The following is a 26,160-nucleotide window of genomic DNA, read 5'->3' on the forward strand; positions in this document are numbered from 1 at the left end:
TGTTGCTTTTTGGCGTGTGGGGGGGAAGTCTTCCAAAGATTATGATTTTTAAACTCTGTTTAGTCCTTCTTGTTATTAATATCCTTGCTGCCTGGGTGCAATTCTCCTGTAGTACTTAATGCTTGCTACACTTCAGAGATAATTTAGCTCCGGCAGTTGCAGCTGAGCACTGGCCAAGTCTTCTCCCCACACAACCTCCCAGTCCTTGTGTTCATTCTTCCCAGCCTGGCAGTGGGCAGCGCAGGTAACTCCCCGAGAAAATGGTGAAACTGGGGCTGGAACATCTTTACGCTCCAGATACATGGAGTTTGTGCCGGCGCTTGCGCTGCCGGGGGCAGCTGGGGGGATCTTGAGCTCCGGGCACGGAGGCAGCGGGGCTCGGCGTGCACCAGCCCGATCGCTGGCCAGCGAGGCATCAGCTCCCTGACGGTCTGAGACTCTTCCGTAAATAAAATATAAAAAAAAGGTCAGATGATAATGAGCAGCTGCACAGGTTTTTATGCAGAATTCCATGCTTTGAGCTATAGTAGACATGAGAAAACTGATTTTGATCACAAAAGTAAAAGGATCAGCTATAATTGCACCTGACTTATTTTTATGGCTCAGAGAAGTTTCCTTAGTGCAACAAACTTCTAAGATGTTATTCATAAGAATTCGTGGAGAACCTGAAGAACCTGTTTATCAGAGCATCAGTAAAAGGACTTTGCAAAAGTTCTTAGCAGGTTTCTGTGTGATTTTCTGGTTCTGGAGCTTGGATATATCATTTTATGTTCTGAGCTTCTGGGTGTTTTTCTAGGCTGAACCCTGACTCTCGTGTTTCTCTCTCCCCTTGCCGCTTAGCTCAAAGCCAATCTCCTTTAAAGCAGAAAAATTTGAGCAACACTGTTTTTTGCAAAGGTTTTCTATGTTCTGAGGAAAGTGGCTATAACTCAATGCCAAAACCAATCTCACTGGAAAAAAAAAAGATGCTGTAGTAAGCAATAACAACTCTGTTAAGTGCTTCACATCTGCTTTGGTGAACACTCACCCACTGCAGGCTGATGGAAGGAGGATGCTGTCATCCCTTGTGGGCGTTACGGCAGCTCCTCCAGCACCCAAAGCACCAGTTATATAAAACTGTAGAAGTTTTCAAGTCTAATTCTTCTAGGTTTTCAGGGAAAAGAAGGATTCCAGGACTCTCTGTAAAGGAGATGGAACTTTTAACCTGAGCTGCAGCAGGGATTATTGGTTTGAGTGACACAGGCTACACAGCATGGAGTCGTGTTCTGACCTGGAATGTGTTTTACCATTTAGGGGATGTGTTTTACAGAGGAAGTGTCTCACAGTCTGTCCCTTGGTGTCTGCTCTAAGGCAGAGCTGTGTTTGGAATGACTCCGCAGCTGGGCAGTAGCCCCAGGGTGGCGTTTCCCAGCCGGCTTTCCCACGGCTCTGGGTGCTCATCTCCCGTGGCCCCACCCGGGCAGGAAGCGGAGCAGGAACCGATGAGGTGGGAGCACGAAATGGAGGCCCATGGGGCTGGATGGGTTTATTCAACAGGTTGCACGAGTTGAATTTACCTACAGCTTTGTAAGAGAGTTTTTAACTTACTTATCCTTTTAGCTTTGCAATCTGGGTCAAGTACTTCCACAAGAAGTGAGGATAATGGTAGCTTTTGGTCCTACTTGAATGAAGATTTATTTCATTTTAAGTGCTGCCCAAGTACAAGCCAGATGTAACCCCAGAGAGTGCGTTGACGGCTGCTTGGAGATAGGCAGATGTCAAATGTTCACGTGGCACGTGGAACACGGGAGAGGTTTGTGTCGAGGGCAGCGAGGTGGGAGCTCCGGCCCCGGCTGCACGACCAGGCCTCCTGTAAAAAGAGTCTGTGCAGTTTTAATTAAGCAACTGAGAACTGTTTTTTAGAAAGATTAATAGGTCTATGTTTTAATTATGGGGAAATAATAGACTAGAGAGCTAGGAAAGTGGGAGGTATCAAAAGGAGAGGATTAAAAACTATAAGGAAGCTGGGTGAGTCTATATTTTTCTGTACTTACAAATTACAGAAGATCATTCCCATTAATAATGATCGGAAAAATAATAAAATACCTTCAGCCTTATATGACAGCTAACATTAAAATCTATTTTTTATGCTTGTTGAGTAGAGAATTTCTGATTACAATCATCAGTTAAAAAATAAATTTTTCTTTTTTCTAACCTTCTAAGTTTAAAAATAGAATAATTGTCTTATGAGTTCAGCTATAGTTTAATCAATACTTTTCCAAGCAAAGTAAAGGTAAAAAGAGCAAAAGTTGCTTTTATTTAATGATTGTTATACTTTCTTTAATTGTGCTACAGTGTTATTATTAACTTCTAAAAATAATTGATGCTATGCATAGATTTTTAAAATTGCATTGCAGAAAACGCTGCCATGATGTGCAGGAAATTTAAAAATAAACACAATTTAAGGAAGGAGTGGAAAGGGGGAAGAGAGGGAAGGCCACTAATATTTGCAGTTTCTATTGGTTGTCATCTTTTCAGTAAATTATTTCCCATATATTACTGTCAGAAATGTTTTATTGTTTGACTTTATTAAACATCAACATGCTTTGTCTTGAATTGTCCGGCAGCGATGGGCGGTGACCGACCACGGCTCCCTTGAGATCTCGGGCAGGAGCAACTCTGCACCTTCAGTACCGTGATCCCACGGGGATTCGTGTGCACTGATCTAGGGCTGCGCATTGATCTGGCATCATTATTCAGTGTTTTTACAGCACTTAAAACTAGAAGTTGAAGAAGAGTTGGGCTCTTAGCTTGAGGCTCAGACTCATCCTGAGGGAATTGCAGTGGAAGGTGACTGAAGCACCCCCACTGTGAGGACAGGCTGAGAGAGTTGGGGGGGTTCAGCTGGAGAAGAGAAGGCTCCAGAGAGACCTTAGAGCAGCCTCCCAGGGCTTAAAGGGGCTGCAGGAAAGGGGAGAGGGACTCTTGATCAGGGGGTGTAGGGATAGGATGAGGGGTAATGGGTTTAAACTGACAGAGGGCAGATTTAGATTAGATCTAAGGCAGAAATTCTTCCCTGTGAGGGTGGTGAGGCCCTGGCACAGGTTGCCCAGAGAAGCTGTGGCTGCCCCCTCCCTGGAAGGGTTCAAGGCCAGGTTGGACGGGGCTTTGGGCAACCTGGGCTAGTGGAAGGTGTCCCTGCCCGGGACAGGGGGGTGGGACTGGATGATATTTAAGGTCACTTCCAAACCAAACCATGCTTGTGAGTCTGTGATTCTATGAAAACAAAACTGCTCAAACTCACTTCTCAGGTTTACTGGAAACTGGTGTTTAAGTTCCCTGAAATGTTTGCAAGAATTAACAGGCAAATCTTTCCAGAGTGCAAACCCAAATTTTAAGTTTTCAGTAAAATTTTGCATGGTGACTCCTGTTTTAGGATTTGGAACATATTTTGCTCAACTACACTTCTGCAGCCTCAAGGCAATAGAGGTTCTCAGGGAGGACTTTGGCCAGCATTGTCCTGTGCACGTGCACCCCGGGTGCAGAGCGTGGGGGTTGCGCTGCACAGCTGAGTCGCACCCCGGCATGAGCTCAGTTGGGCTCCTCATACTTCTCGTTGGTTTCCTTCACCAGGTTTTGTCTCCTCGTAGCTGCCTTTCCTCCCCAGTCCTCACTAAGGAGACGCTAAGGTTGTCACCGAGCATGGCCCAATCCCTCCCGGCACAGCGGCGTGGAGAGGGGCACGGACGGGGGGAGTGTGCACGTGCAACGAGGCAATTCGTTGTCTTGCAGGAGTTGAACTGTCACAGGATTTCGGTCAAAAAAGACATTATGTTTCCAGATATGTTCATGTTCATGCAATGAAAATCATGCAGAGTTATCACTTCTTATCTGCAGCTTAAAAAATAATGTTAAAATACATTTCTAAGTTAAAACGAAGAAGCGCATCCAAAGATCAGGGATGTGAGAAATGCAATTGTAGGGATAAATGCAGAGGATGTGTGCAGGGTCGCTGTGGTCTTGCAGTCTGAGGCCACGCGCACTGGTCTGATCCCTTGGGCTTGCTCGGGGTCGGTCTTTTTGTTGTTCTCAGCGTTTATTCTTTGCAAATGTTCATCCATACAGAAGTGGTTGGTTAAGTCACAAAACATGTGGAAAGACTGCTCTGTTGTAGAAGATTATAAAAGTATGGGGGGAAAAAAGACCAAGCCTTTGTTTAAAGGGGAAAAAAAAAATCTTTTAATGGGGAAAAAGGGGAAAATTGTCCTTATTTCTGTTCCTCAACAATAACTGGAGCGCTGAAGCGTTGCCTCCAGTGGCCAGTCACGCACGGGGATGAATGTGTAGTCCAAGTTGCCTGCTGAATACTTTTAAGGAATAACTGCATTTTCAGAAATGAGAAGTGATTTGCAAACAGAAAGGGATTAAATTTGTTAGATCAGAAAACAATCTGAGATGAATCATTTGATTGCTTCTTCCGTGGAGTAAATATGAACTTTATCCATTGCATCTCATGTGCGCAGTGGGAAAATGCAGCATCTTGGCTGCTATTTAATTTGAAGGCTACCCTGTGCAGAATATTTCAGCCAAATTCTGCAACATTTTCAAATCCGTTCACTTCCACAGCGTTAGGGAGCTTGAATGGGGTTTGGGTAATTGTAGAGAAAAGACTGCTTTGGGCTATTGAAGGAGCCTGTCTGAGGTAAAATATTTAACCTGTTTTCAAAGAACCTTATTTGGAATATCATTTTCAGTTTGAAGCCGATGTACTTCCACAATAAAACATGCTTAGTCAGGGTCTGAACAAGACTGAAATGTTTTCTCCTAGATACACTTTTTAGAAATACCTTTTGTGATTTACTTTTTCATCAAACTTGAAAGTCTTACTCAAGAACTAAACATCTGTTTCATTTTTAGTCCTTGGTTTTCATGTTTTATACAGGAATTGTATACTGCATGCATTTTGTTAATTAGCAGGGTGCAGAAGAAAGTTGGGTTTAGCAAGTTTCCGTCTCTAGCCATGATAACCACGCACCTATGAATTAATAAAGCAAAATTTTTTATTTGTTTTAGAAAGCTATTTTGATAAAATACCTTTGTATATCAAGCAAACCAGCAAGAGGTCTCATGTGCCGTTCTGCAGTGCTGTATCTTGCCTTTGCTCAGCAGGAAAGCTTTGATATCTAAAGGGCTGTGTTTACATGCGGAGTTTTTGGGAACCTTTGGGCCTTTCGGAGCAGGAGGTTGTGAGGATGCTTTGGAGCTGCATCCCTGAGCGCTGCCCTTCTCAGCATGGTTTTCATATGGGTACTTTTTCGTCTGATGAGAATTTCACTTTTGTCTTTAATTAATAACCAAAAATGTCAACTTTTATTATCTCTTTCTTTTTTTTTTTTTTTTTTCAAGCAAGGCTAATTTTTTCCTTACAAGCTGCACAGACAGCAGGGAGTTCGAGGCCGGTTTTGTGTGCTGGGAGAGGAGAAGGCTGGTTTTCTCTTTTGTGGGAAGAAGCCATAGTGCTAACATTTTCTTGCATGTTTTTGGATGTGTGTGTAAACAACGAGGGAGTTAAGTAAAATGGTAAACAGTCACTGAATCTACAGGCTCCCTTCAAAAATATCCATTTATAACTGACTGTATCCAGCTCCTGCAGAAATACCAGCAGAAAAGAACCGCGCTGTAGAAAAATGTCAGTGAAACTGAGGTTCCTCTGCTTCTCCCCAGTCTTCTGTTCATTAGAGTCAATTTGAAAATGTTCATAAGACTTTAAAAGCGGCTCCTTGCCTTCTCCGAATGGGACCAGACCCCCAAAACTCCTGCAGGGGTTCACAGGCATCAGCTGTGCTCTCCATCCTCAAAGTGATGCTTCCTCGTGACATCCCAATTCTCTGCTATATAAACTGCAATTTTTTATCCCATATCATATTCAGTTTCTCTCAGAACTCTTTCAGATTTCATGTTGAGACCATTAATTAAATGAATGGCTATATTCATGATCCGTTTCTGAAGAATTTTAGCCTGATGCTTCTAGTTTCTTATTCCTAAAGGGAATGTCATTTTTCCCCTTAAACAATACCACCATATGCTTAAGCTACAAAATCACCATTTTCTCCCACCTAACATTTTCCATAGTTGTGCTATTTTAATGTTTTATCAAAGAGATGAGATCTATTGCTCTCTGTTCTTCTGTTGGATTTTCTTCATGTAGAAAAATGCTTTATCAAATCAAAATATCCCATTAGTCTGTTGCACTTTCTATTACCTTCCTTCAACTTTTAAAGTTGGTTTAAAGCCTTAAAATCTATTGTGGGTATGATGGTTAGCCTAAAATTTGCCTGTTTCACTCTCTGCATTTCCTTAAGTGTAGATGATACATTTATGATTTCCCAGTCACATAACTTCACTTTCAGTTTGTTTTGGAAAAAACCCCATGCTCCTGGATGTGCTGTTTCATGCTCTCAAACGTGGCTCCATTAAGGTTTTTCTCTGCCCTTGACTCCATCAGCTGCTTTGCCTTTTCCCACATGCGGGCTGTCACATTCTTTATGGAAAACCAGAGTGTAATGCTCCTTTAGTTCTTGAACCATAGTTAGATATCCTTAACCTCACTCCAGACAGGCTCAGTCTTTTTTATCTGCTCATAGAAATAAAGCTCCTTCTGTGGGCTTTCTCTCTTCTTTCATCCCTCACTTCTCAGCCACCGAGAGGGACTCTGTGCTGTTCCTCCTGGATGCCATTTCCCAGCCCTTTTTTCCTAGGCTCTCTACGCAAGCTATTGCCATTTTCTTTTGCTCAGGTCTCATCTCCTGTCTCCAGTCCTCCTCTTGTCATGACAAATATTTCCTTCTCTATGGTGAGGTGGTACTTGAAGTATCTCCAGTGTTTGTATTCTCATACTTCACACAGTCCTGTGCTCTGCTGGTGTTTACTGGTTTTCTTCCCATCATTAAATTTTCTTTCCTGACTTGCTGCTCTTTTGTGCATTCTGCTGGCTGCTCGCAAAATCCTTGCTCTGGCTGAAGTTCAGGAGAGCATCCTTCGGCTGTCATGCCTGGCGATGGCTCTCACTGTCAAACACCACAAAGTAGACTATAGGCTGCCTCATCCGCGCGTCAGTTGAGCACACGGTTATAGTCCCCATGGGATTGAGGAGTGGTCTTCAGTGTCCCTTCTGTCTCCTGCTCTCCCGTCTGTCACCAGTGTCACTCCCCTCTTTCCAGACGACAGAAAAATTTGATGGCTACTCCAAGGCCATCAGTTGCATTTAAAATCAGAGCATCTCCTGGGACCGTTTTTGTCCTCCCAGCCTGTGTGCTCCTTTGGCTCCACCAGCGACGGGGTCTGCTCTGAACAAACATCTCTGATTTCCTTCTCATTTCCTTCATTGTGCTAAAGAGTGCTGTCAGAATTATTCACCGGCTTCTTACCGCTTTTCCCCCAAAGTTTCACACTTGACGCCATGCTGTTCTTAGGACTCGTCAGTGTCATTTAATAGTATCCATCACAGTGCTGTTCTCATCCCAGCGTGCAAGTGAGAAACTGAAGATGGAAAGCCACTTTAGAGAGAAGTTACAAATGTTTCCTAATAGGCAATACAAAATATTGACAACAGCAGCATATTGCAGTGCCTAATTACCTTAGTAGAAGGTTATGCTTCTGTTACGCCTGGGTGGCTTTTTTTTGGGTTGCATATCTACAGAAAAGATTTTCAATTAACATTGACCTTTAATACTCCGACTGGTTTTTGAATCTGCAGATGGTGAAGCGGACTACAAATTAGATTTTGCAACATACCTTGTTCTTTATATTTCTCAACTGATTAGTTTCAGACGGTTTGCAGTACCTACACCAGTGTGTTCAGCTCGCAATTCCCTCGCAATCTCCAGTGCCATGTTCAAACCCCCAAGATATTGTGTAGAAATGCTGTCAAACTCTTCAGATATACGTGTTTTCATTCTCCAGCTGTACTTTTTGCTTATTTTTTTTAAAAAAAGTCTTTATGGATAAATATTTTTGAACCAAAAACTTGGAAGGAAAGGCATCTGTCTGGGGTGCATCTGCCTCTGATGTAGGGGGGGTGTTTTTCACCAGGCTCCAATTAAGGTAACTATTATACTCCAAAGAGCAATATTTTCTGTTATTGTATTAATAATAACTGAAAAAAGCTAAAGTAATGGCATCGTAAACAAATCACGTTCGTTTGAGTCACTAGCATACCAAAGATGTTTTAAAAAATATTTAGTAGAACTATACTTCATATTTCATTGTTGTTGTCAGCAGGGAAATCCATGCTAATTGAATGTATGTTTGCTTTAAACAAGATGTCTTGAATATAAGATTAGCAATGACAAATCTAATAACCTTTTGAAAGAAAAATAATACTGTTTTGAATACTAAGATGTCATTATAGTTTTTGGTGGGAAAAGTCTCTTGGTTCCTTAACTAAACAAGCCGAAGTTTTGTTGTGGCTTAGGAAAAGGGCAATAATTTTGCACAAGTGCACATGCTGACTCCTGATCCTTACGGGCTGAAACTGGAGCAGAAAGGGCGGCTCCGATGAAATTATTGAGTCCAGTTCAGAAATAGCTGAGACTTCCTACCTGCTGCTCCACTGACCACTCACAGCAGGAAAATCAGAAACGAAGAATGTAGCAGAAAAAATATATTTATGTTTATTGTGTGTTTGTAAGATAGACTTTTGGTTTTATGGTGATTTGTGAATTAACATATGACTCATGTTTTGAGGTTGAAGTCCAATACAGTGCAGCTGTATTCAGTCTAAAAATCAATAACAAGTTAATGGCATTTAAAAGCTCCTATGTTTTCATACTTATGGTTTCACCTTCTTTCCCAGGTGTTACTTGGAAGATGGAGCTTCAAAAGGTGCCTGGCTGAATCGGTCGAGTATTATTTTTGCTGGAAGTGATAAGTGGTCAGTAGATCCTCGAGTTTCAATCGCAACAGCCAATAGAAGAGAGTACAGCCTGCAGATACAGGACGTGGACGTGACAGATGACGGCCCCTACACTTGTTCTGTGCAGACTCAACACACTCCTAGAACGATGCAGGTGCACTTAACTGTACAAGGTATGTGCTTAAACCAATTGTTATTGGAGATATACTAGAAAAATCTCTGTTTATAGATGGAAAACAGTAGCTAAGCACATTTTAAAGCTTTTCTTTCTTTCGTTTTTCTTGGATGTATGTAGCCACAGACTGTTATATGCCATTGACTCTGGGCCTCTGCAAATAGATAATTAGCCCAGAAGGGCCTGCAACTTTCCAAAATCAGGTTAAATCCTTACTCCTACTCTGCTGGCAATTGAACGTGTGAAAATATAAGAGGAAAATACCACTGCAATAGTCCAGGCATAATTCCCTGCAGTGATACTGTGCAGGTATCTGTCAGTTTGGTTTAGGTCTCCTGCATGGCTCAAAACTTGGAGCTTTTGCGTGGTATCCAGCCTAGTCACCACATGAAGGTGCGTGCTCAGGTCCTGAGTTCACAGAAGGTTTACAGCCTTCACATTTTAACGCTGATACCAAATATTTCCCGAGAGCTCCTCGTTTTCTTTATGATGTCAAGACATGTTCAGAAATAGCCAGTGCCCCTACTGCAGCACACCGTGGAAGGGTCACGGTGGATCAGGACCCAACCGTCCCTGGGGACGGAACAAGGCCACGAGACATGCTTTGATGATCATGTAATAAAAATATCAAATAACAGATGACCAATGGATGCAGCGAGACAGATGCCAGAGCTCAATCTGTCATGCAGAGCTTGCAGGTCGCAGGGCCATCAGCGGCGCTGGCTCCCCAGCAGCCCGGCTCCAACATCCCTGCAGGACTGTTTTGATAAGAGTTTTAAGGGAGGAAAATGACTTGGTTTGTGGGCTCCTTCAGAGGTGGTTCCTCACAGGCAGCCTGGGAGAAAGCACAAAAACACGAGCAGCAGGTCACTCCTCGGAAAGCTTGTCCCCTTCCTGGTGCAGCTTGGCTGCAAGGAGGGATTCACCAGGGTGTTTTATACCCCATCGGCAGCCCCACAGGCCCTGAAGGTCTTTTTTCTGTCCCCACGGTGCTCAGCTTACCTCTCCTCATGGATGTGTTATACCCCCATGAAGCTTTAGGCATAAAGTTTTCTGTAAAGTTTATTGGCATTTAAAAGATGCAGTATTTCCCTTGAGCACCACAAGTGTCTTCTCTGGTGTGTGCCATCAGGAGCATTGTTATAGAAAGAATAATTAACTCATCAGCTTAAAAAAAAGCAAAGCTAGAATGCATGAAGCAGTTTTTCAAAAATAGAAATTCTATTAGTTTTGGAAATTTAATATAAATTCATTAAAAACAGAATAAACAAGGGAAGACAAAATAAGGTGATTTTGCATTAAAATCCTTAGTTTTTCTTTCTCCCAGACGAGTTTTCTTACAGAAATGCTAAGATCCCAAAACTGTTAATAAGAACAGTCGCTTTATTTCTGTGAGACAGTTTTCTGTTATGAGTGTTGCAGAACAACAGTGTCAGTTTTCCACGCGTGGAGGTAATATTTATTGTATTGTTCCAGGGTGAACAATCCTGAGTTTTGATTGTCTTTGTTAGGAGTTAATGCCCTCGTACAAGGGGCTAAAAAAAAGTTGGAAATTAATTGCATGTATAAAACATATAAACAGGAGCTTAAAATTAATTAGGCTAACTACAAGCATACAGAGAAATAATAACTCAATAGTTAAAAATATGCATAATTATTAAGCGATTGCATTTATATCTTCAGAAATACAAAGTATAACCTAAGGCTTTAACTTATTAGTCTTTGGTGTAATCATCATTAACATTTTCTTTTGCATTTTTATGAGTAATAAAGCAATGAATATAAAACAGAGGAATTTAAATGGCAATCTCTATTAATCCATATGGCACACCAAAATCCCTTACAAATAACGTGTATGAAATGCTTCTCAAACTAATTATTCTTAACCACTGAACCTTTAGACCCTGATGGTTTGTAAGAATGTTAAACTGTTGCTTTGTAAGAGCTAAGTGTGTTTGTTGCCTAAAGAACGTTATTTTATTAGTACAGCCAAAAAGCCTTCACTTAGTCATTTTTATAACCTTCCTCAGAGGCGACTGTTGTGTGAAGACTTGTAAATGTACTTTTTAGGGGGGTGGTTGTTCAGGGGCTGCAGGAGTATTTGTATGCTATCGGATTGGGAAGCTGGGATGAAGAAGTGACAATATCAATATTTCAATTGTGTATATATATATATATTCGGTTGCTCCAATATTATTCCAGTTATATCTTATGTAGGAAGTAGGGACCAGCTCCATGAAGCATAGCCAGAACGAGTGAGCCATTTTCTAGACGGAAAGTGGGAAAAAATCACTGCCCCTGCATTTTTTCCTCTGTAGTTCTCTTGGCGCTTAGCGAGAAGGGAGAGCTGCTGAGCTCCCTGCTTGTGGCCAGGGGTCCTGCATCACGGAGCAGCAGGGGGATCAGCAGCTCCGGAGGATGCCCCATCGCAGCACAGTGATGCCCCTGGCCATTTCTTTCCATTTCGGCTCTTACCTTCCTGTACATATTAGTATAGAAGTTAAGAATTATCAGCTGTGCGACGGACGCTGGGTGGAGGGGATGTGAGTCACACCCATCGCTCATCCCCCAGGGTGGGGCCCCACCTTAACTCACCATTGGGTTTTGCACGGTGATTTGGAGGCCTGCGTCCCGCTTACTGTGTCGTCTGGGAGCCGAGTGGGACTGGTGCACGTAAGCACTTTTAATCAGGTCGCTTCATGCTTACGCTGCTGATAAAGCCATCGCTTCACCCTCCGTGTGCGGATACACGGGGGGGTGAAGATGCAAGATTCGTGCGTCCTTTGAGATGGAGATTGACCTGTCTGAAAGTAACCTGGACTGTAAAGGAAACATCAAACAGCTAATTGGTGCTATAAGCTTATATATCCTTTCCTGCTGAATAGGGTTCACAGGGATGATATAATAACATTTTATGGAAGCAGTTTTATGTTTCCTTTTAATATTGTTCATGGCTTTGTATTTCAAGATTAGAAACAACTTCTGCTATTGGGGAGAAATAAATGAAGGGAGAAGCAGGTCTTTTGCCAAAGTAAAACCATTCAGTCAAAGGACTGGGTTTCCTTTTGCATTGTGAATAAATGATCAGCAGCAGACCTAGAGCAGCACATGAAATACCAGGAGAAAAAGAAAATTTAAAAGCAAAGTCTTAGCCCTTTAAAATTCCTCTGCCCTACAGGCTGCATTCTGTCGAGTACTGTTGAAAGAAGACATTCTCCTGCTGAAAACAGCAGCGTTGGAAGAGCCCGGGGTGTGTGCATTGTGTCACAAATTAAATGAATAAAGACTTATGTCTGATCATAAACTCTCAAATAGGTTAAAACTCCAGATTGCAAAATTATTTGCTGTGAAACTCCACTTTAAAAGCCATGTAAATCCGACTCTTCTCTTTTTTTCCTTTTTTTTTGGTGTGTGTGGGAGGTCTTTCTATATACACAGATCCGGTAGCTGTCATTTTGAATACCCTCTTCTCTGCTCTTTGGGCTGACGATTTCTGAACATATTCATGTGAGTGTTTCAGAGAATAAATACATTTTAATGGTTTAAAGATGCCTTAATTTCCATGAGTAAAATATAGAAAGATAACATGATCAGTAAATAACTGAGCCTGAAGGGAAGCAGCAGCCTCTCCCTCGCTGTCCCACACATGGTTACAGGGACCTAGTGGGGTTTGGCCACAGTCAGTCAGGAATCTCTGGCAGAGCTTGAAGTTGAGTTTCAGTCTCCTAAATCCCTGCTCCAGGCCTTAATGAGGCTGCCAAGTCAAGTCTAGATCACCGTTAGTTATTACATAGTTACACCTTTTTGTACCAAGGAAATTAATCAAGATAGTTAATAAAAAAGAAAAAAGCCTAATGTGTCTTTAGCCCACATTTACATCAGTGAAAGAAAAATCACATGAAAGAGAGGAAGATAATCCAGTTAACTTTATTTCAGTGACCTTATTAAAAAGAAGTGAGAATTACGAAGTAATTAATTAAAAGTTTAGAAGGTCGGAGTTTGTAATCAACCTAATCTACCTCAGTGCCAGATGCCTGATCTGCAAAGTCATGAACTGCAGATGATTTAAACATCAGATGTTTGCCACAGTAAAGTAAAAAAATGAAATACCTCTTACCACACTATATTGCTCATAATTTTTCTAGCAAAAGGTTGCAATTTCTGCCATTTCTAATCTGACATTTATTCCACCAAAGTTTAAATTGCATCCTCTGAGCTGTGTTTCCCTTTCAATTTGCAAAAATATTAAGATGTGTTTACCAGTGTCCTTGAGAATTAATTTTGCTGGGGGGCAGAGCGACAGGTCGTGGCCCAAAGCCTCCGGTTCTCTCGGCGTGTCGGGACACAGTAACGATGCTGTCGCACCGGGTGGGGAAAGGGCAAGTCAGGCGTCTTGTTTGTGACTCCGGGGAGACAGAGGCCAGAAGAGAGTGTTCAAAAGGACCTCAGTCGCCAAGGGAGGGCTGCCAGGGTGATTAGGAGAATAAAGAACACATCTGAAAGAGATTGCTTTGTTTAACCTCGCGAAATGAGGGCTCCGAGAGAATTTTGTTATGCTTTATTAATACACTTGGTGTGGATCCCAGGAATGGAGAACAAACATACCGGAGAAGGGAGAGCACTTCTGCGAGACCAGGCAAAGATAACTTGGCCATGTGTGAATCTTAATGTGAGATGAGGGGAAGGTGTTGGTCCCCATTGCGCTGTGGATGGGCTGTCCAGTGTTCGTGACGCGGGGGCAGGGGTGACCATGATGTTGGTGAGGGAGGTTTGTGACCGTGGTCTTCCTAAGGATTGGATTAAGGATCTGACAGCTCTGTTTGTCTCCTTGAACATGGATGAGGAGCCTGGCCATGCTCCTGATGACAGCAGCACCAGGCTCCGCTGGCAGGGGCTGGGTCGAGGGGTGTTTTTTCAAGGCTGCATTTTGGCGTGTTGTGGATGCACAGCTCAAACAGGTCCGTGGGTTAGGCTTTGAGGTGTAGGTAACAGGTCCCATGCCCTTTGCCACCCCCTGTCCCCAGCTCCTCAAGGCCTCTGCTGCCCCTTCTTACCCACCCCCGGCACCCTCTGACTTCCCCATCCCACGGGAGCCTGGTTCTGGCTACATCAGCACTTTCCATCAGTACCTAATACCAGGGAATCGATGACACAAAAACTTCCTTACATTAGTTACTTGATGTTTTAATTTTTATTTTAATCTGTCCCATGCTGGGCATGTTTGGGGCTCCTCCCAGGATGGACGCTGTGCATGTGAGACACGGCCCTTGCTCCTGTCCTGCCCTCTCTGCATCATCTCATTTCTGTACATAATCTGCGCTTGACACCGTGTGCATGTAAATAATTCAGTTATCTATGTAAATGCAATTTATAGATTCAGTCAGAAACTGCAACTTATATTTTTTATTTAAACATGGATAATCTTTCCAAAGTAATACTCAAGGCCCTTTTTCTGTTTAATAAACCTCCTTAATGTCCCCTAAATATTAATGTATTGATTTAGTCTTTGCAATGTTTGCAAAGTCTAATTTATTTCCTCAATCAGGCCAAGAGGGACTTGCATTTGGAGCTAACAAGATAAATCTTACCCAAATTTATTTAAAGTGGGACAAAATAAATATGCAAAAGACTTCTAAAATCATATAACAACCACTTTCCAGCTAAAACTGACAATCCATTACTCTTTTAAATTGCTAGCACTCGAGTAGGATGTCAGTTTTCGTTATAAAATTAACTCGCTGGTGCCAGCCACTGTTATCATCTTGTCCCTGCTCAGCTCAAGAAGAAAAAGACTTAGAAAAATTGTTGCGGAGGTAGAGGCGGCTGCGTGATATTTGCTTGACGATAGAGGCCCCCCAGTCAAACCAACCACCCGCTCCAGCAAACAGCACACTTGGACTTGCCGTTACCAAGGGCTGCATCCACAATCATTAATGCATCATTAATGACCAATGAGAATGTTTTCTCCAGGATTTGTATTTTTTATACCTTCATTAAATTCCTCCCACATTTGTACCTCTCACAGCACTCAAATGAGCTGCAGGGGCTCTCTCTCTCTAAAATATGTATGAATGGCTTTTCCCCTTCTTTAAAAGACTTAAATCATGGAAAATGTTTGCATTAGCAGGTGATCTCATTTACAAGGATGTAAATCAGGAATATTTTATCTGAAGTAGAACAGGGCCGTACTAGTCTGAAACTCATAATTCTGCAGTGTTGGATGTGCTTTACAGTCATGGCTGCAACTGAATTTCCATTATAAGCCTGAAATTTCCATCTTCTCAAATCTGCAGGGAAAGAATAATCTACACAAAATAATCATTTGCTCTCTGGTCCGAAGTATATTAGTTCTGTTACATTTGAATTAAGTTGAATGAGTTGTTTTGTGACCTGTGAGAGTCTTGCAAAAGGTGTGTTTGGCAGAGTCCAAAGGATCTTTCAGCAACTTCCTGCAATATACGACAACGCCGGAAGCAGAAGTAAGGAGGAAAAAATAAGGGGCAAAGCAAAAGAACCCAACAATTTAGGTTAAAGAACTCAATAATCTCACGCAAAGGGCAAAAATGTAGATTAGTAAATTCTGAGTTTTGCGTTTGTTAGGTTGGCTACTTTCTTCATCCCCTCCCCTGCCAAGCTGGAGAGGTGCATAAGCTTCCTGCTGGGCACAGCATCTCCCGTGCTTTCTGAAACAATGGTCTGGTAAACGCCCACTCTATGAACAAGAGAGCTCCCTCAAATAAAACAAAAACAACCAGCTGAAGATGCTGTGCGAAAGCCACGTTGTAAAAAGGATTATGAAACTTTTAGAAAGAAAAATCTTGAAAATTATTTTCGAAAGAAAGCCAATTCAGAATGAGAATTTATCAGAGAGTGAGCTGGTGGCTGTTTCTGCTCTGCACGGTGGGCCTCTTCTGGTTCTTACTGTCATTAAGGCAAATAAAGGTCAAATCTATTACTCAGCATTAGAATGATCTAAAGTGGATGATGTGAACAAAAACTGTGGGGCCAGTTTTTATTTTTTTTTATTTTTATTCCTTTTAAATTAAAGTGCAGATAACCTCCGTAGTCTTCCACATCTCAAAGAAAAGACTTTTGATAAGGAATTTACAATCGGAAGTGTTTGACTTGAAAATGTGAAAATAATTTCATGGTTAGTGCCACTCAGGATTGTGGGCAGCCTTATCAAGAGTTTCTGGAACTCTGACAGCACCCCCCCTGCCTAAAGCCTTAGCTGACTCCATGACATCGTGTGTGTGGGCATGTTGATGGAGCTATGGGAGTCCATTAGCAAAAAGTCACCCATAGCAGAACGGGATGTGTGATTGCATTGTATAATGCAAGGAATTTTCAAGGCTGCCAAAACTACTTCTTTTCAAAGATTTTGTATTTATTGAATAAAAGTCCCACACAACATCCTTGTCTCTAAATTGGAGAGACATGGATCTGATGGATGGACCGCTCAATGGACAAGGAATTGGCTGGACGGTCGCACTCAAAGACTTGCAGTCAATGGCTCGATGTCCAAGTGGAGAGCGGTAGATTTAGATTAGATGTAAGGAAGAAATTGTTCCCTGTGAGGGTGGTGGGGCCCTGGCACAGGTTGCCCAGAGAAGCTGTGGCTGCCCCCTCCCTGGAAGGGTTCAAGGCCAGGTTGGACGGGGCTTTGGGCAACCTGGGCTAGTGGAAGGTGTCCCTGCCCGGGCCAGGGGGTGGCACTGGATGATCTTTGAGGTCCCTTCCAACCCAAACCAGTCTATGGTGATGATGAATATGTCTGGTTTAGGATTTCATATCTGTTGAATATGCTGCTCTTGCTGAACTCAATGGCAAAAATCGTGATAGTTTCACTCAAGAAAGAGTCAACACAGTGCAAGATTTGCTTGGAAGACTAAAATTGAAATGCTGTGTTTTCTATTGTACTACCTCAGAAATAAAATCGTCCTCTGAAAGTCGAGTGTGGCAATGCAGAGATTTTAATTACAATTACTTTATCTAAATGCAATTTCCTTTGAATAGATGCTCCAGAATGTTATTTTGTAACTGTAAGGAACTGCAGGAGTATTATTTTAAAGACATAAAATTTGGCTTATGACACTTTTAAGGGTTTGGTTACATATAAGTACACATTCTTCTGACTGCCCTTACTACAGGCTCCATTATTCCCTCTCTGAATGCCTCTTCACTGTCCTGTTGATTCAATTAAAGGCAATTGGGCTGGCCTGGAAAAACTGAGATAGTAATTATTTTGTTATTCATTGCCATCATTTCCACATTGCAAGTGTTTTTGGAACTGTGTTCCCCGAGTAACCAGTATAATATTTTATTGATCTTTCTGCTGCCTGTCACGGTGATCAGTGTGATTACTGTGATTTATCTGGGTGGTTTTTTTTTTTTCTCATTGGATTTCCTGTTATTTCAGCTTCTGTAGTGTTAGACTGTCAGTTGTCAGGAGAAAAAAAGTTGTCCTGTGTTTAAAAGCTTAGATTTTGCTTGGGGTGATGTTAACAAAGACAGTTAAATAGCCTTGGAGTGCATTGGAGACCAACCTCTGCAACTCTTACTCAGTGTCATCTTTTTAATCACCTAGATTTGAAAGAGGATGTAAAAAATATCCCACCTGATGCAGGGTAGAACATGCTGGTTTTATCTTGCAAAAAGGGTTTTAATCTACATATTTGGTGAAGTCTTGTTAAGGAGGTGCAAATACACTGACTATCCTCAAATGAATCCCCAATGTTTTTGAAAATCCTTATCTTCTGTTTCTCTAAGATTGAGGAGAAAATACCATAAAAGTATTTTAGGGTCACAACTTTGGCATGGTAAGATTTTTAGTAAATTCTTTCTCACATGATTCTAATTAAGGCAATTAAAACATGCCATAGTAGGAATTCTGTTCATTGTGATCAATAGAAAAAGAGATCCATACACGAAAACCTTTCCTATAAAAACAAAATGGAAAGAAACCAAGGACTGAAGTTCTCCAGTGGCACGGCTGTGTCCTTTCACTGCGTGACCAAACGCAGCACGTCTGCTGTGCCTGCGCGAAACACTGAGGTCAGCATCTTGGTTTTAGCCTGATTAAAACTAATAACATCTGACACACTAAATATCCTAGTTGAAATACTGTAATCTGATAAAAACCTTTTGTCAAGTCCAGTTAATATTTAAAAAGGGAGACAAATGGAAACTGCACTGAATTCACAGGTTTCCCAAAGAGCGAAACCTCCCCTGCAGCATCCCTTGTCTGCTGGTGCCACCAAAGATGCGGCGTTATAACTATGGCTGTATGTGGTTCTGGAATCAACCTCTTATTTAAAGTAATAAATATCTTATTCAAGGCTCCGGGGTGCCAATGATAAATAATTTTACTGTATAGACAGTTAAATGGCACCTCAGAAGCTTTACAATTTGTTCCGTGGGAATCCCGACGCCTGAGCAGCCGTCCTTCCACCTCCGCATCGTTAGCAAAAAGCCGTCAGCCCTTTCCTCTGCGGTGCAGGAGCCGGGCCGTGTGCCCCACGCTCACCCTCCTGCTGCTCACTCAGCTGACACGTATTTTCACTTTGATTTGGTGTTGGATGCTGATACTGAGCATGGGAATATCCCTGCTTGCTTGCATGGGGAGGTGACGATCCATGGAAATTTGTGGTGTTGGCGGTCTCAGCTCTGGCATCAGAGAGGTGACTTTATAGAGGCGAGGGGAACAAGCCGTTAGAAATATTTATTGGTGTTATGTTTCTTTTTTATAGAAACATATATTTTTTATAGAAATATATAATGGAACAACAAGGTTCTTAGGGAATCTGGGCCATCGGACCAGCAAGTGCCGTGTGAGCTCCTTGACAAAGCTGAAGTTGAAATGTGTCTTGGGCAAGCGCTGTCATTGCAGCCACGTGCTCACCTGTGAATATTTGTTTTCTGCAGTTATTTATCAGAGAAAAGGAGCGGTGCTTTGAACATAAGCATCTAGTAATTAAAAATTACTTTTTAGGGCAACTCTTTTAAACATCAGAATAATTTCTCAGGGAAAAAAAGGGAAGACATAGCTTTCATGAACTTCTTAAAACTAGAGAGAAGAGCATCAGGGAAACTTCAGGACAGAACCAATTCTATGTGTTTTCTGTGATATGACCTTGCTTGGTTAGCAGGGAAGACTTTGAGAATTACACATTCCTTTGCCACAATAATGACATTCCAAATTACTTTTAAACTGCTTATCTGGCTATACTGCAGGTTAAGTAACTGTAATTACTGGAAATATTATTCCAAGTAGCAGTACAGGCAGTTATAAATATATGATTATAATAAAAATAACTCTGTAAAAGCAATAAATATAACACTTTATCTTTTGGAATTATTAAAAAATAAGTGCAAGTTTTTACAAGCACATTATTTTATTGAAATGGGAGGTGGAATTAGAATGATCTCCTGCCACCTGGGAGTGAGCTCGCCTGGCTTCTGTCCTGGTTTTGCTTCTGCATCTTAGTCCAGTTCCTGTGATCAGGTTTCCTGGAGGTGTGGGGATCGTATTCTCCCTCTGTAAAGGGCAATGCCAGCCAGCCTGAATTCACTGATCTTGACAAAATACTTTAAAAATGCTCAAGCTGGAGATGTTTTATGTTACTACAACACGATACATTCTGAGAAGAAATAGAAAATGGAGATAGAGTTAATTATAAATCACAGCAAAATGAGACTTTCCAAGAAACTTTGCAATAACCAACATGCATTTCTCAGCCATTTTGTTGCTCAGAAGTTTTTAACAACTTGGGAAATAGCTTCTGCGCGCTGGCGGCGGCTGTTGCTGTGTGCCAGATGTCTCTGTGCTGCTCCCCTGCATCTCCCATCCCCTCTTCCCTTCCACCCGCAGTTTTTGCTTCCCATTTTTAACTGCAGACCTAGAGAGGTGGGTTGGAAATGGGGTAAATATAAAGAAGCTGGCAGTAGTTTCTCTTATGGAAGCACTGCTAGAACAGTGCAGTGTGACAGCAATAATATGGAATTTTTTGCTACTCCATCATCAAAGAGAGAGTGGTTTGCTACTGGCTGTAGGTTCCTGTACTCTCAGCTCCTGGTGCTCCATGCTGGACATTGACCTTTCTGAATTTTCTTGCAATTCATTCTAAATTTAGTCTCTTGCACTGTAGTGATCAGAAATATTGGAAACTTATTCATACAGGGAATAGTTCTTTTATATTAGCTATTGACTAAAACCAACCCATCAACAATAAGTAAATAACGATTGTCTTTTTATAACTGAATTCTTCTTAAACTTATATTAAATTTGCATAACTATTGCTAAATAGAAAAAAGTATTACCTTCCATTTTATATTGGGGATCCTGACAGACTTCAGAGGATAAAATCAGACTTATTTCATGGTCTGAAATTGCCCTCCTGATGTTCAGCAATAAGAAAACCCAGCCAGTAAGGCATTAATGGAGAAAAATAAAACTGGTGGATGGATTCACCCACATTTATTTTTAAGTGAAACGTCCACAATCATATAGCAGACAACTGACGGGAACGGAAGAGACTTTGGAGTTCTTGTCTGTTTATACTACCAGTAACGTATATACTAGGGTGCACCAGCACATGCACGTGGACGTGTAGATGCAGTTTCCTTGTTGTATATATTCACATTATGAGTCAAACTCTGGTGTAATTCAGTGTGAATATGCTGAAGGTGGAGATTGAGTATGGAGAGCTGTTTTGCAGATTTGCCTTTTCTCATAGATGACAGCGTTCTGTGATTGCAAAGAAGCACTTTGTTAGCAGTATAGATCTGTAACTGAACAACTATTTCTAACCGATAAGAAAAAGAATTGGATCTGCTCACCACTGTCCTTGTATTTTTTGAAGGTAATTCTGCACATATGCTGGATTTTATCTAACAGGTAAAAACTCTGCGCCACAAATCCAACCAGTTGTAAATGTCAATATTGCATACTTAAAAAACCTAAAAACATTGAAATTAGCCTCTAGAATTTTGAAACCTCATTAAGCATTAGTCTTATTGGAATAATGAGATAGTAGCATCTGTAAAAGTGTGAAATGTCGCGTGGGCTCTTCAGAAACCTGTTGACAAACCTTCCTTTCTATGAAATTTAAGCAGTCGAGCTGTCATCTTTGAGTAACAGTGCTGTAATTAGTCTCTAATATTTTATTCTTCCATGTACAGTCTTTGCCGATGTACTTCGCTTCTCTTTCTGTGCACTCCTACAGAAGTGGAATTACGGATGGCAGCATATTATATGGTACTAAAGCAAGGAAAAGCAAGGGCTGCATATGACAGAGAAATGGGACTGGGCCATCCGCTTGCATTTGAGGGAAAAGCGTCCCTCACTCCTGTGACGGTCTAAACCATTTCTGAGGATTCCTCCCTCCTGACTACACATAGCACAGACTATCTCAAATCCACCTTGCTGCAGCTCGTCCAGGGGATGCAGTATGTGTTGCATACACTCCTCGGTGCCTGGTACCACCAACGCTACGGGGAAAGCCACACACAGCGCCCTGAGTCCTGGGCGAGTTGGGGCAGGTCCTACACAATACACGGAGACACTCTGGGGAGTGTGGTTTGGAGGGATCACAAGTGTAAGCCAGGCTTAAAGGGTCTGTCACCCAAAAATGCAAATTCAAAACAGTGTGTAATTTATCCTGCAGCTGTCTGGATTTTTTGGGGGCCTTGTCATTCGCAAAGCTCTTACTGTTAATGAGTTAGATTTGCATTAGCAGTGTTCTGTTTTCAACTGGACTGTTATTGAAAAATACCATTGTCAGCCTTTTCATCCTTACTTGTTTTCAGTTGCCCCAAGCCAATTTCACAGTTTGAAAAATATTTATTTATCCCCTCCCACCTCTCCTCCCCATCCCAGTGTTGAGAGCTTGATGCTCACCGGGTGAGAAAGCCCAGCCCAGCTCCTCCTGCCATGCCACGGAGGAGCCGGGTGCTGCCTTCCTCCCTCCCCATCATCGCCGTTTGCTGGTGGCAGAACGAGCAGACCGGGCTGCTGGGCGTGGGTTTGCAGTGTTGTTGGTGAGGAATATCCAAGGCCAACGGTTGTGCCAGAGGGTGTAAATCCTCTGAGAGGCTGTTTGTCTCTAAAGTATAAATAAGATACTGCTTTTCTGTATGGTGTGAACCCAAACATCGGGTCTTATTTTGCTGTCATGCCTGTGTTCTAACTTAGTCTCACTCCAGAAGAGGGTGAGAAGAAAGCAGAAACCCAACTAAGACTCACACCTTGCTGTCCATCTCTTTCTGCTCCTGCTGGAAGTTTTTAAAGCCTGTGTTATTAGTGTTGATTACCCAAAAAGCAGCCCGCTTTCAGCTCACATACAGTGTTTTCTGACTGGGGTGAGGACTGATTGGCCCAATAAATGAAAACAAGACCAGCAAGACAGAAAATGTAAGATTATTTGGCTTCTTTATGATTCATCACTGGGAAAAGATGTTTATTTTCATAGATGAGAGAAGGTGTTGGGAGAAGTCAGTCAGAAAATGTCAGTTCTCATCAGTGGAGGCTAAATCAAGTCCACAGTTTACCAAATGACATTGTGCAAAATAGGGTGGTTAAACGTAAGTTTGAAGTATCAAAAAGAAGAGGAATATCTCTATCCAATAAGGGAAATAGTATTAGGCAATATTTTATGTTGCTTTTTAACACCTAAAGGAAAGATTTGTGTTTGCATGATGGGTGCCCATTGCTGGTCCACTGATTCTGTATTTTTGGCACAATCATTCAGCATGAATATCCCCAGAAGGAATGTCCCATTCAAGCACCCCATTCTGCCAGCATTTTTTTATCCCACAGAATAGAAGGAAAGGGGGATAAATCCACTCTAAACCAAATCACAACTTTATTGGTCTTGGATTTTTATTTTGTTGCTCATGTTTAAAAGAAGAGAAATCCTGAGCGCTGGTGCAGTCAGTAAGACGTGCAGAGTCCTGGCAGAAGCCAAGCTGGGGTGTGTTAAACCAGTTCTCAGAAGAATTGAGAGTTAATACACAAACAAAGCGGTTCTGTTCCATGTTAAATTTCATGATAAATATTTGGTGACAGCTAATGTAAAAGATTTTTTTATACTTTTAGCAGGCAGCTGATGGACATTTTTAAATAAAATAAGAAGCATTTTAAGTTCAGAAGCAAGATAGAGGGGACATATTCTTGGTTACTGTCTAAGGGTGCGTTTTCATTTACAATATGACCTTTGTCACTGAGAATGTCCCGGGATGAAGCATAAAGAACAGGTGATTGAAAAGCTAAACACAAAAGCAAATGAAGTAAGATTAAATGAGGAGGAAAATGTATGGAACGTTCCCCATATGTCTTTTTATCAGTAAGAAATGGCTAAGTATAATAATGAACTATAAAATGGCATTAATGCAGAGCATGTCCTTTTTTTTTTGGTTTTGTTTTAAATGCTTTGCTATTCATTTTTCTGTGTCAGTCTCTTCCCACACTTTTTTTTTCTTTGAAGAAGCATCAGTTGTAGGAGTGAAACTAGGCCAAGCACAAGTAGAAATGAAGTTGGAGTTATAAGCAGAGAGTAGTAAACTTTGGAGGACTTTGATAGAATATTTGCAATAAAACGAGCTGTACGCTTCATGCTACATTTCCATATTTAATGCTGGAGAAGCTGATAGCGTAGAGAACTTGTTTTGTCTTTTATTTCCTTATATGATGCATAATACTTATATCTGCATTGCATGCTGCTGCTTTGCTTCTAGTCGTGGTCTGCTCTGAAGAAATTAGGAAATAAACTTGTATACCTGCTTTTAAATTAATGACATCCTTGAGAGATGGCATTATTATCCAGAACAGTGTAAAGGACTGTGATTTATATCCTTTATAGCTAGCTCTGCTTTAGCAAAATCTGATGCATGACCTCTTCACATGCTAGACTATTTCATAAAGCTGACTAAATTATACATAGGCAGAAATATTCTACCTCCAGTGACCAGTGCATTAATAAAAATCCATAAACAGGAAGGGGTAGAAAGATCTCATTAGGAAAACCAGATGAAATAGTGAAACACATGAACTTGAAGTACTTTAACAACTGGAGACTTCATCAGAGAAACTGAATATTCAGTCTAAGAAGAGGAGTTCCCTTTCCCTCAGCAGCAGCCATAGGTTTTACTGGAAAACATGCAGCAGTTTTCTGGAAATATATAGGCTCTTAATCCAGTCTATTTTATTGTTTATCAACTAAGTGAGTATACACGAACACAAAAAATATTAAAAGAAGATGGGACCTTTTTTCCATTTGTACCAGAGGCACCATCTCTAGGTATTTATGGAAGAATGTATTTGCAAGAGAATCAGTCTTCAAATAAATACCCATATTCACTGTACTCTTCCTTGTAAGGGGTAATTGCCATTCATAGTGAGGCCCATTAGGGTTTTAAAAAATAATTGCCCACGCTACTGAACAAGTCACAAAGAGGACAGTCCATTGCTAAGGAATTTACTGTGTCTGGGTACGGTTTCACACTGCTGAAACTGAGTTGGCTTCTACTGAACTACGGCAAACTTTATCTGCATAGCAGAGGTGATTTAATTAAATGAAAAATAAGAATTGTACATTATCTCTTTAAATCCCACCTCCAGCATATGAAGATGCGAATCTCCCCTTTGAGTTTATTAGATGGTACATCTTGTCTCATTTTTATGAGCTGTGAACTTGCAGAAGAAAAATATTTTGTACGATGAGCTGTGTTGGATTCACTATTATGGGAGAATTACCAAGAATAAACAAGCATGGGGATGGATTTATTAAAGCAGTTCCTTCTCATATACTGTCTTCTTCTTTTGAATCCTCTACAGCTTAATTTTGATTTTATAGCGTAAGAGAGGGTAAGAGAGGATGATGACAATATCTGAAATCCACCAGCTGGAAAGAGCAAAATCAAATGCATATCTTTAAAAGAGCTCATAGTACTAATTTAGGAAAATTTCTGGAGACGACTGAAAACAACTGAAAAGTAAAGTCACAGATTCATACTGTAATATTGAGTTGTAAGAAATTTGAAAGAAAGCTTTAAAGAATCTGGATTAAATGTTTCCTGCCTGGAAAATCTCCATTTGAAAAAGTTCATCTTTGATTGTACAGCTTTCATAAAGATGTAAAGAAAACTTTTTCAGTTGTTCATCAAAAGAGTCTAGGACAGCAAATGCAGAGGTTACCTAACCTGAGACATCTGGCAAGGATGCAGGGGTGTGTTCTCTGCAGGGGAAATAAAGATGCTGCTGTTCCCCATTTTAGCATTTGAAATACCTTCATACCGAGGTTTAATTTAGGAGGCTTTAGTTTTCTAAATTGGGACTTCAGAAGAGGAAGCTTCTGCTCCTCTCCTCTCCAGCTGGCAGCAGTAGGAGGATTTCACCACCTCCCCCCGGAGCACGGCAACCGGGGCAGACTGTGGCCCCGAGCACCCCCCTCCTCTCCCGGCTGCCCACTGCCACCTCCCCTGCCTCCTGCCCCATCTCGGCTGCTGGGATGTCTTCATCTTCATGGCCCTGAGTAGGTGCTATTCTAGAGTAGCTCATATGAATATATGAGCAGCAAGGAATTATCTCAGGGAAGTGTCTCATAGTTTGGGCGTGTCTCAGTGTTTAGGTAGCACAGGAGCCGTTAGATGTAGAATAACAGCCAGAATGTTCAGTTTCTGGTGGCTGACCTGGTGTAATCAAGTAGTTGCAAATTTGATCTGGAAATTACCTGCATGTGGTATATGAAGCAATAATTAAAATAGCATTAACAAGCTGTAAAAAACACTTCAGTGGTGACTGAAAGTGTGATTTAATTTAAAATCCCTTAACAGAAAGAACAAAGGAAAAACATTTTAATATGTAACTACATATTAACATCTGTTAATACTTCCATTTCGTTATATCCCAGCCAGTAGGTGCAAGCAACCAGAACCTACAAAGTGGGTCTTGTGGGTCAGAGGTCACTGGTCTTCAATAAGCAGATCATCAGTAGTTTATTAATATCACAAGACTAGATTCAATTAGCCCTCGTTTTGTATATAAAACTGAAAAAATACATCACCCAAGTATTGTCCATTTTGATGGCGTGGCTTT

At 41.4% G+C, this 26,160-nt stretch overlaps 1 protein-coding gene across 1 annotated transcript in view; it reads left to right on the forward strand.

The window, feature by feature from the left end:
* The window catches only part of NEGR1 (neuronal growth regulator 1), a 290,225-nt gene that overhangs the window by 124,901 nt on the left and 139,164 nt on the right, over window positions 1-26,160 (forward strand). Inside the window, exon 2 of the mRNA XM_074875772.1 lies at window positions 8,834-9,066. Within this exon, the coding sequence (XP_074731873.1) occupies window positions 8,834-9,066 (233 nt within the window). The remainder of the gene's footprint in view (window positions 1-8,833; window positions 9,067-26,160) is intronic.

The sequence above is a fragment of the Strix uralensis genome, chromosome 8 (genome assembly GCF_047716275.1).
Source record: "Strix uralensis isolate ZFMK-TIS-50842 chromosome 8, bStrUra1, whole genome shotgun sequence".
NCBI lineage: Eukaryota > Metazoa > Chordata > Aves > Strigiformes > Strigidae > Strix > Strix uralensis.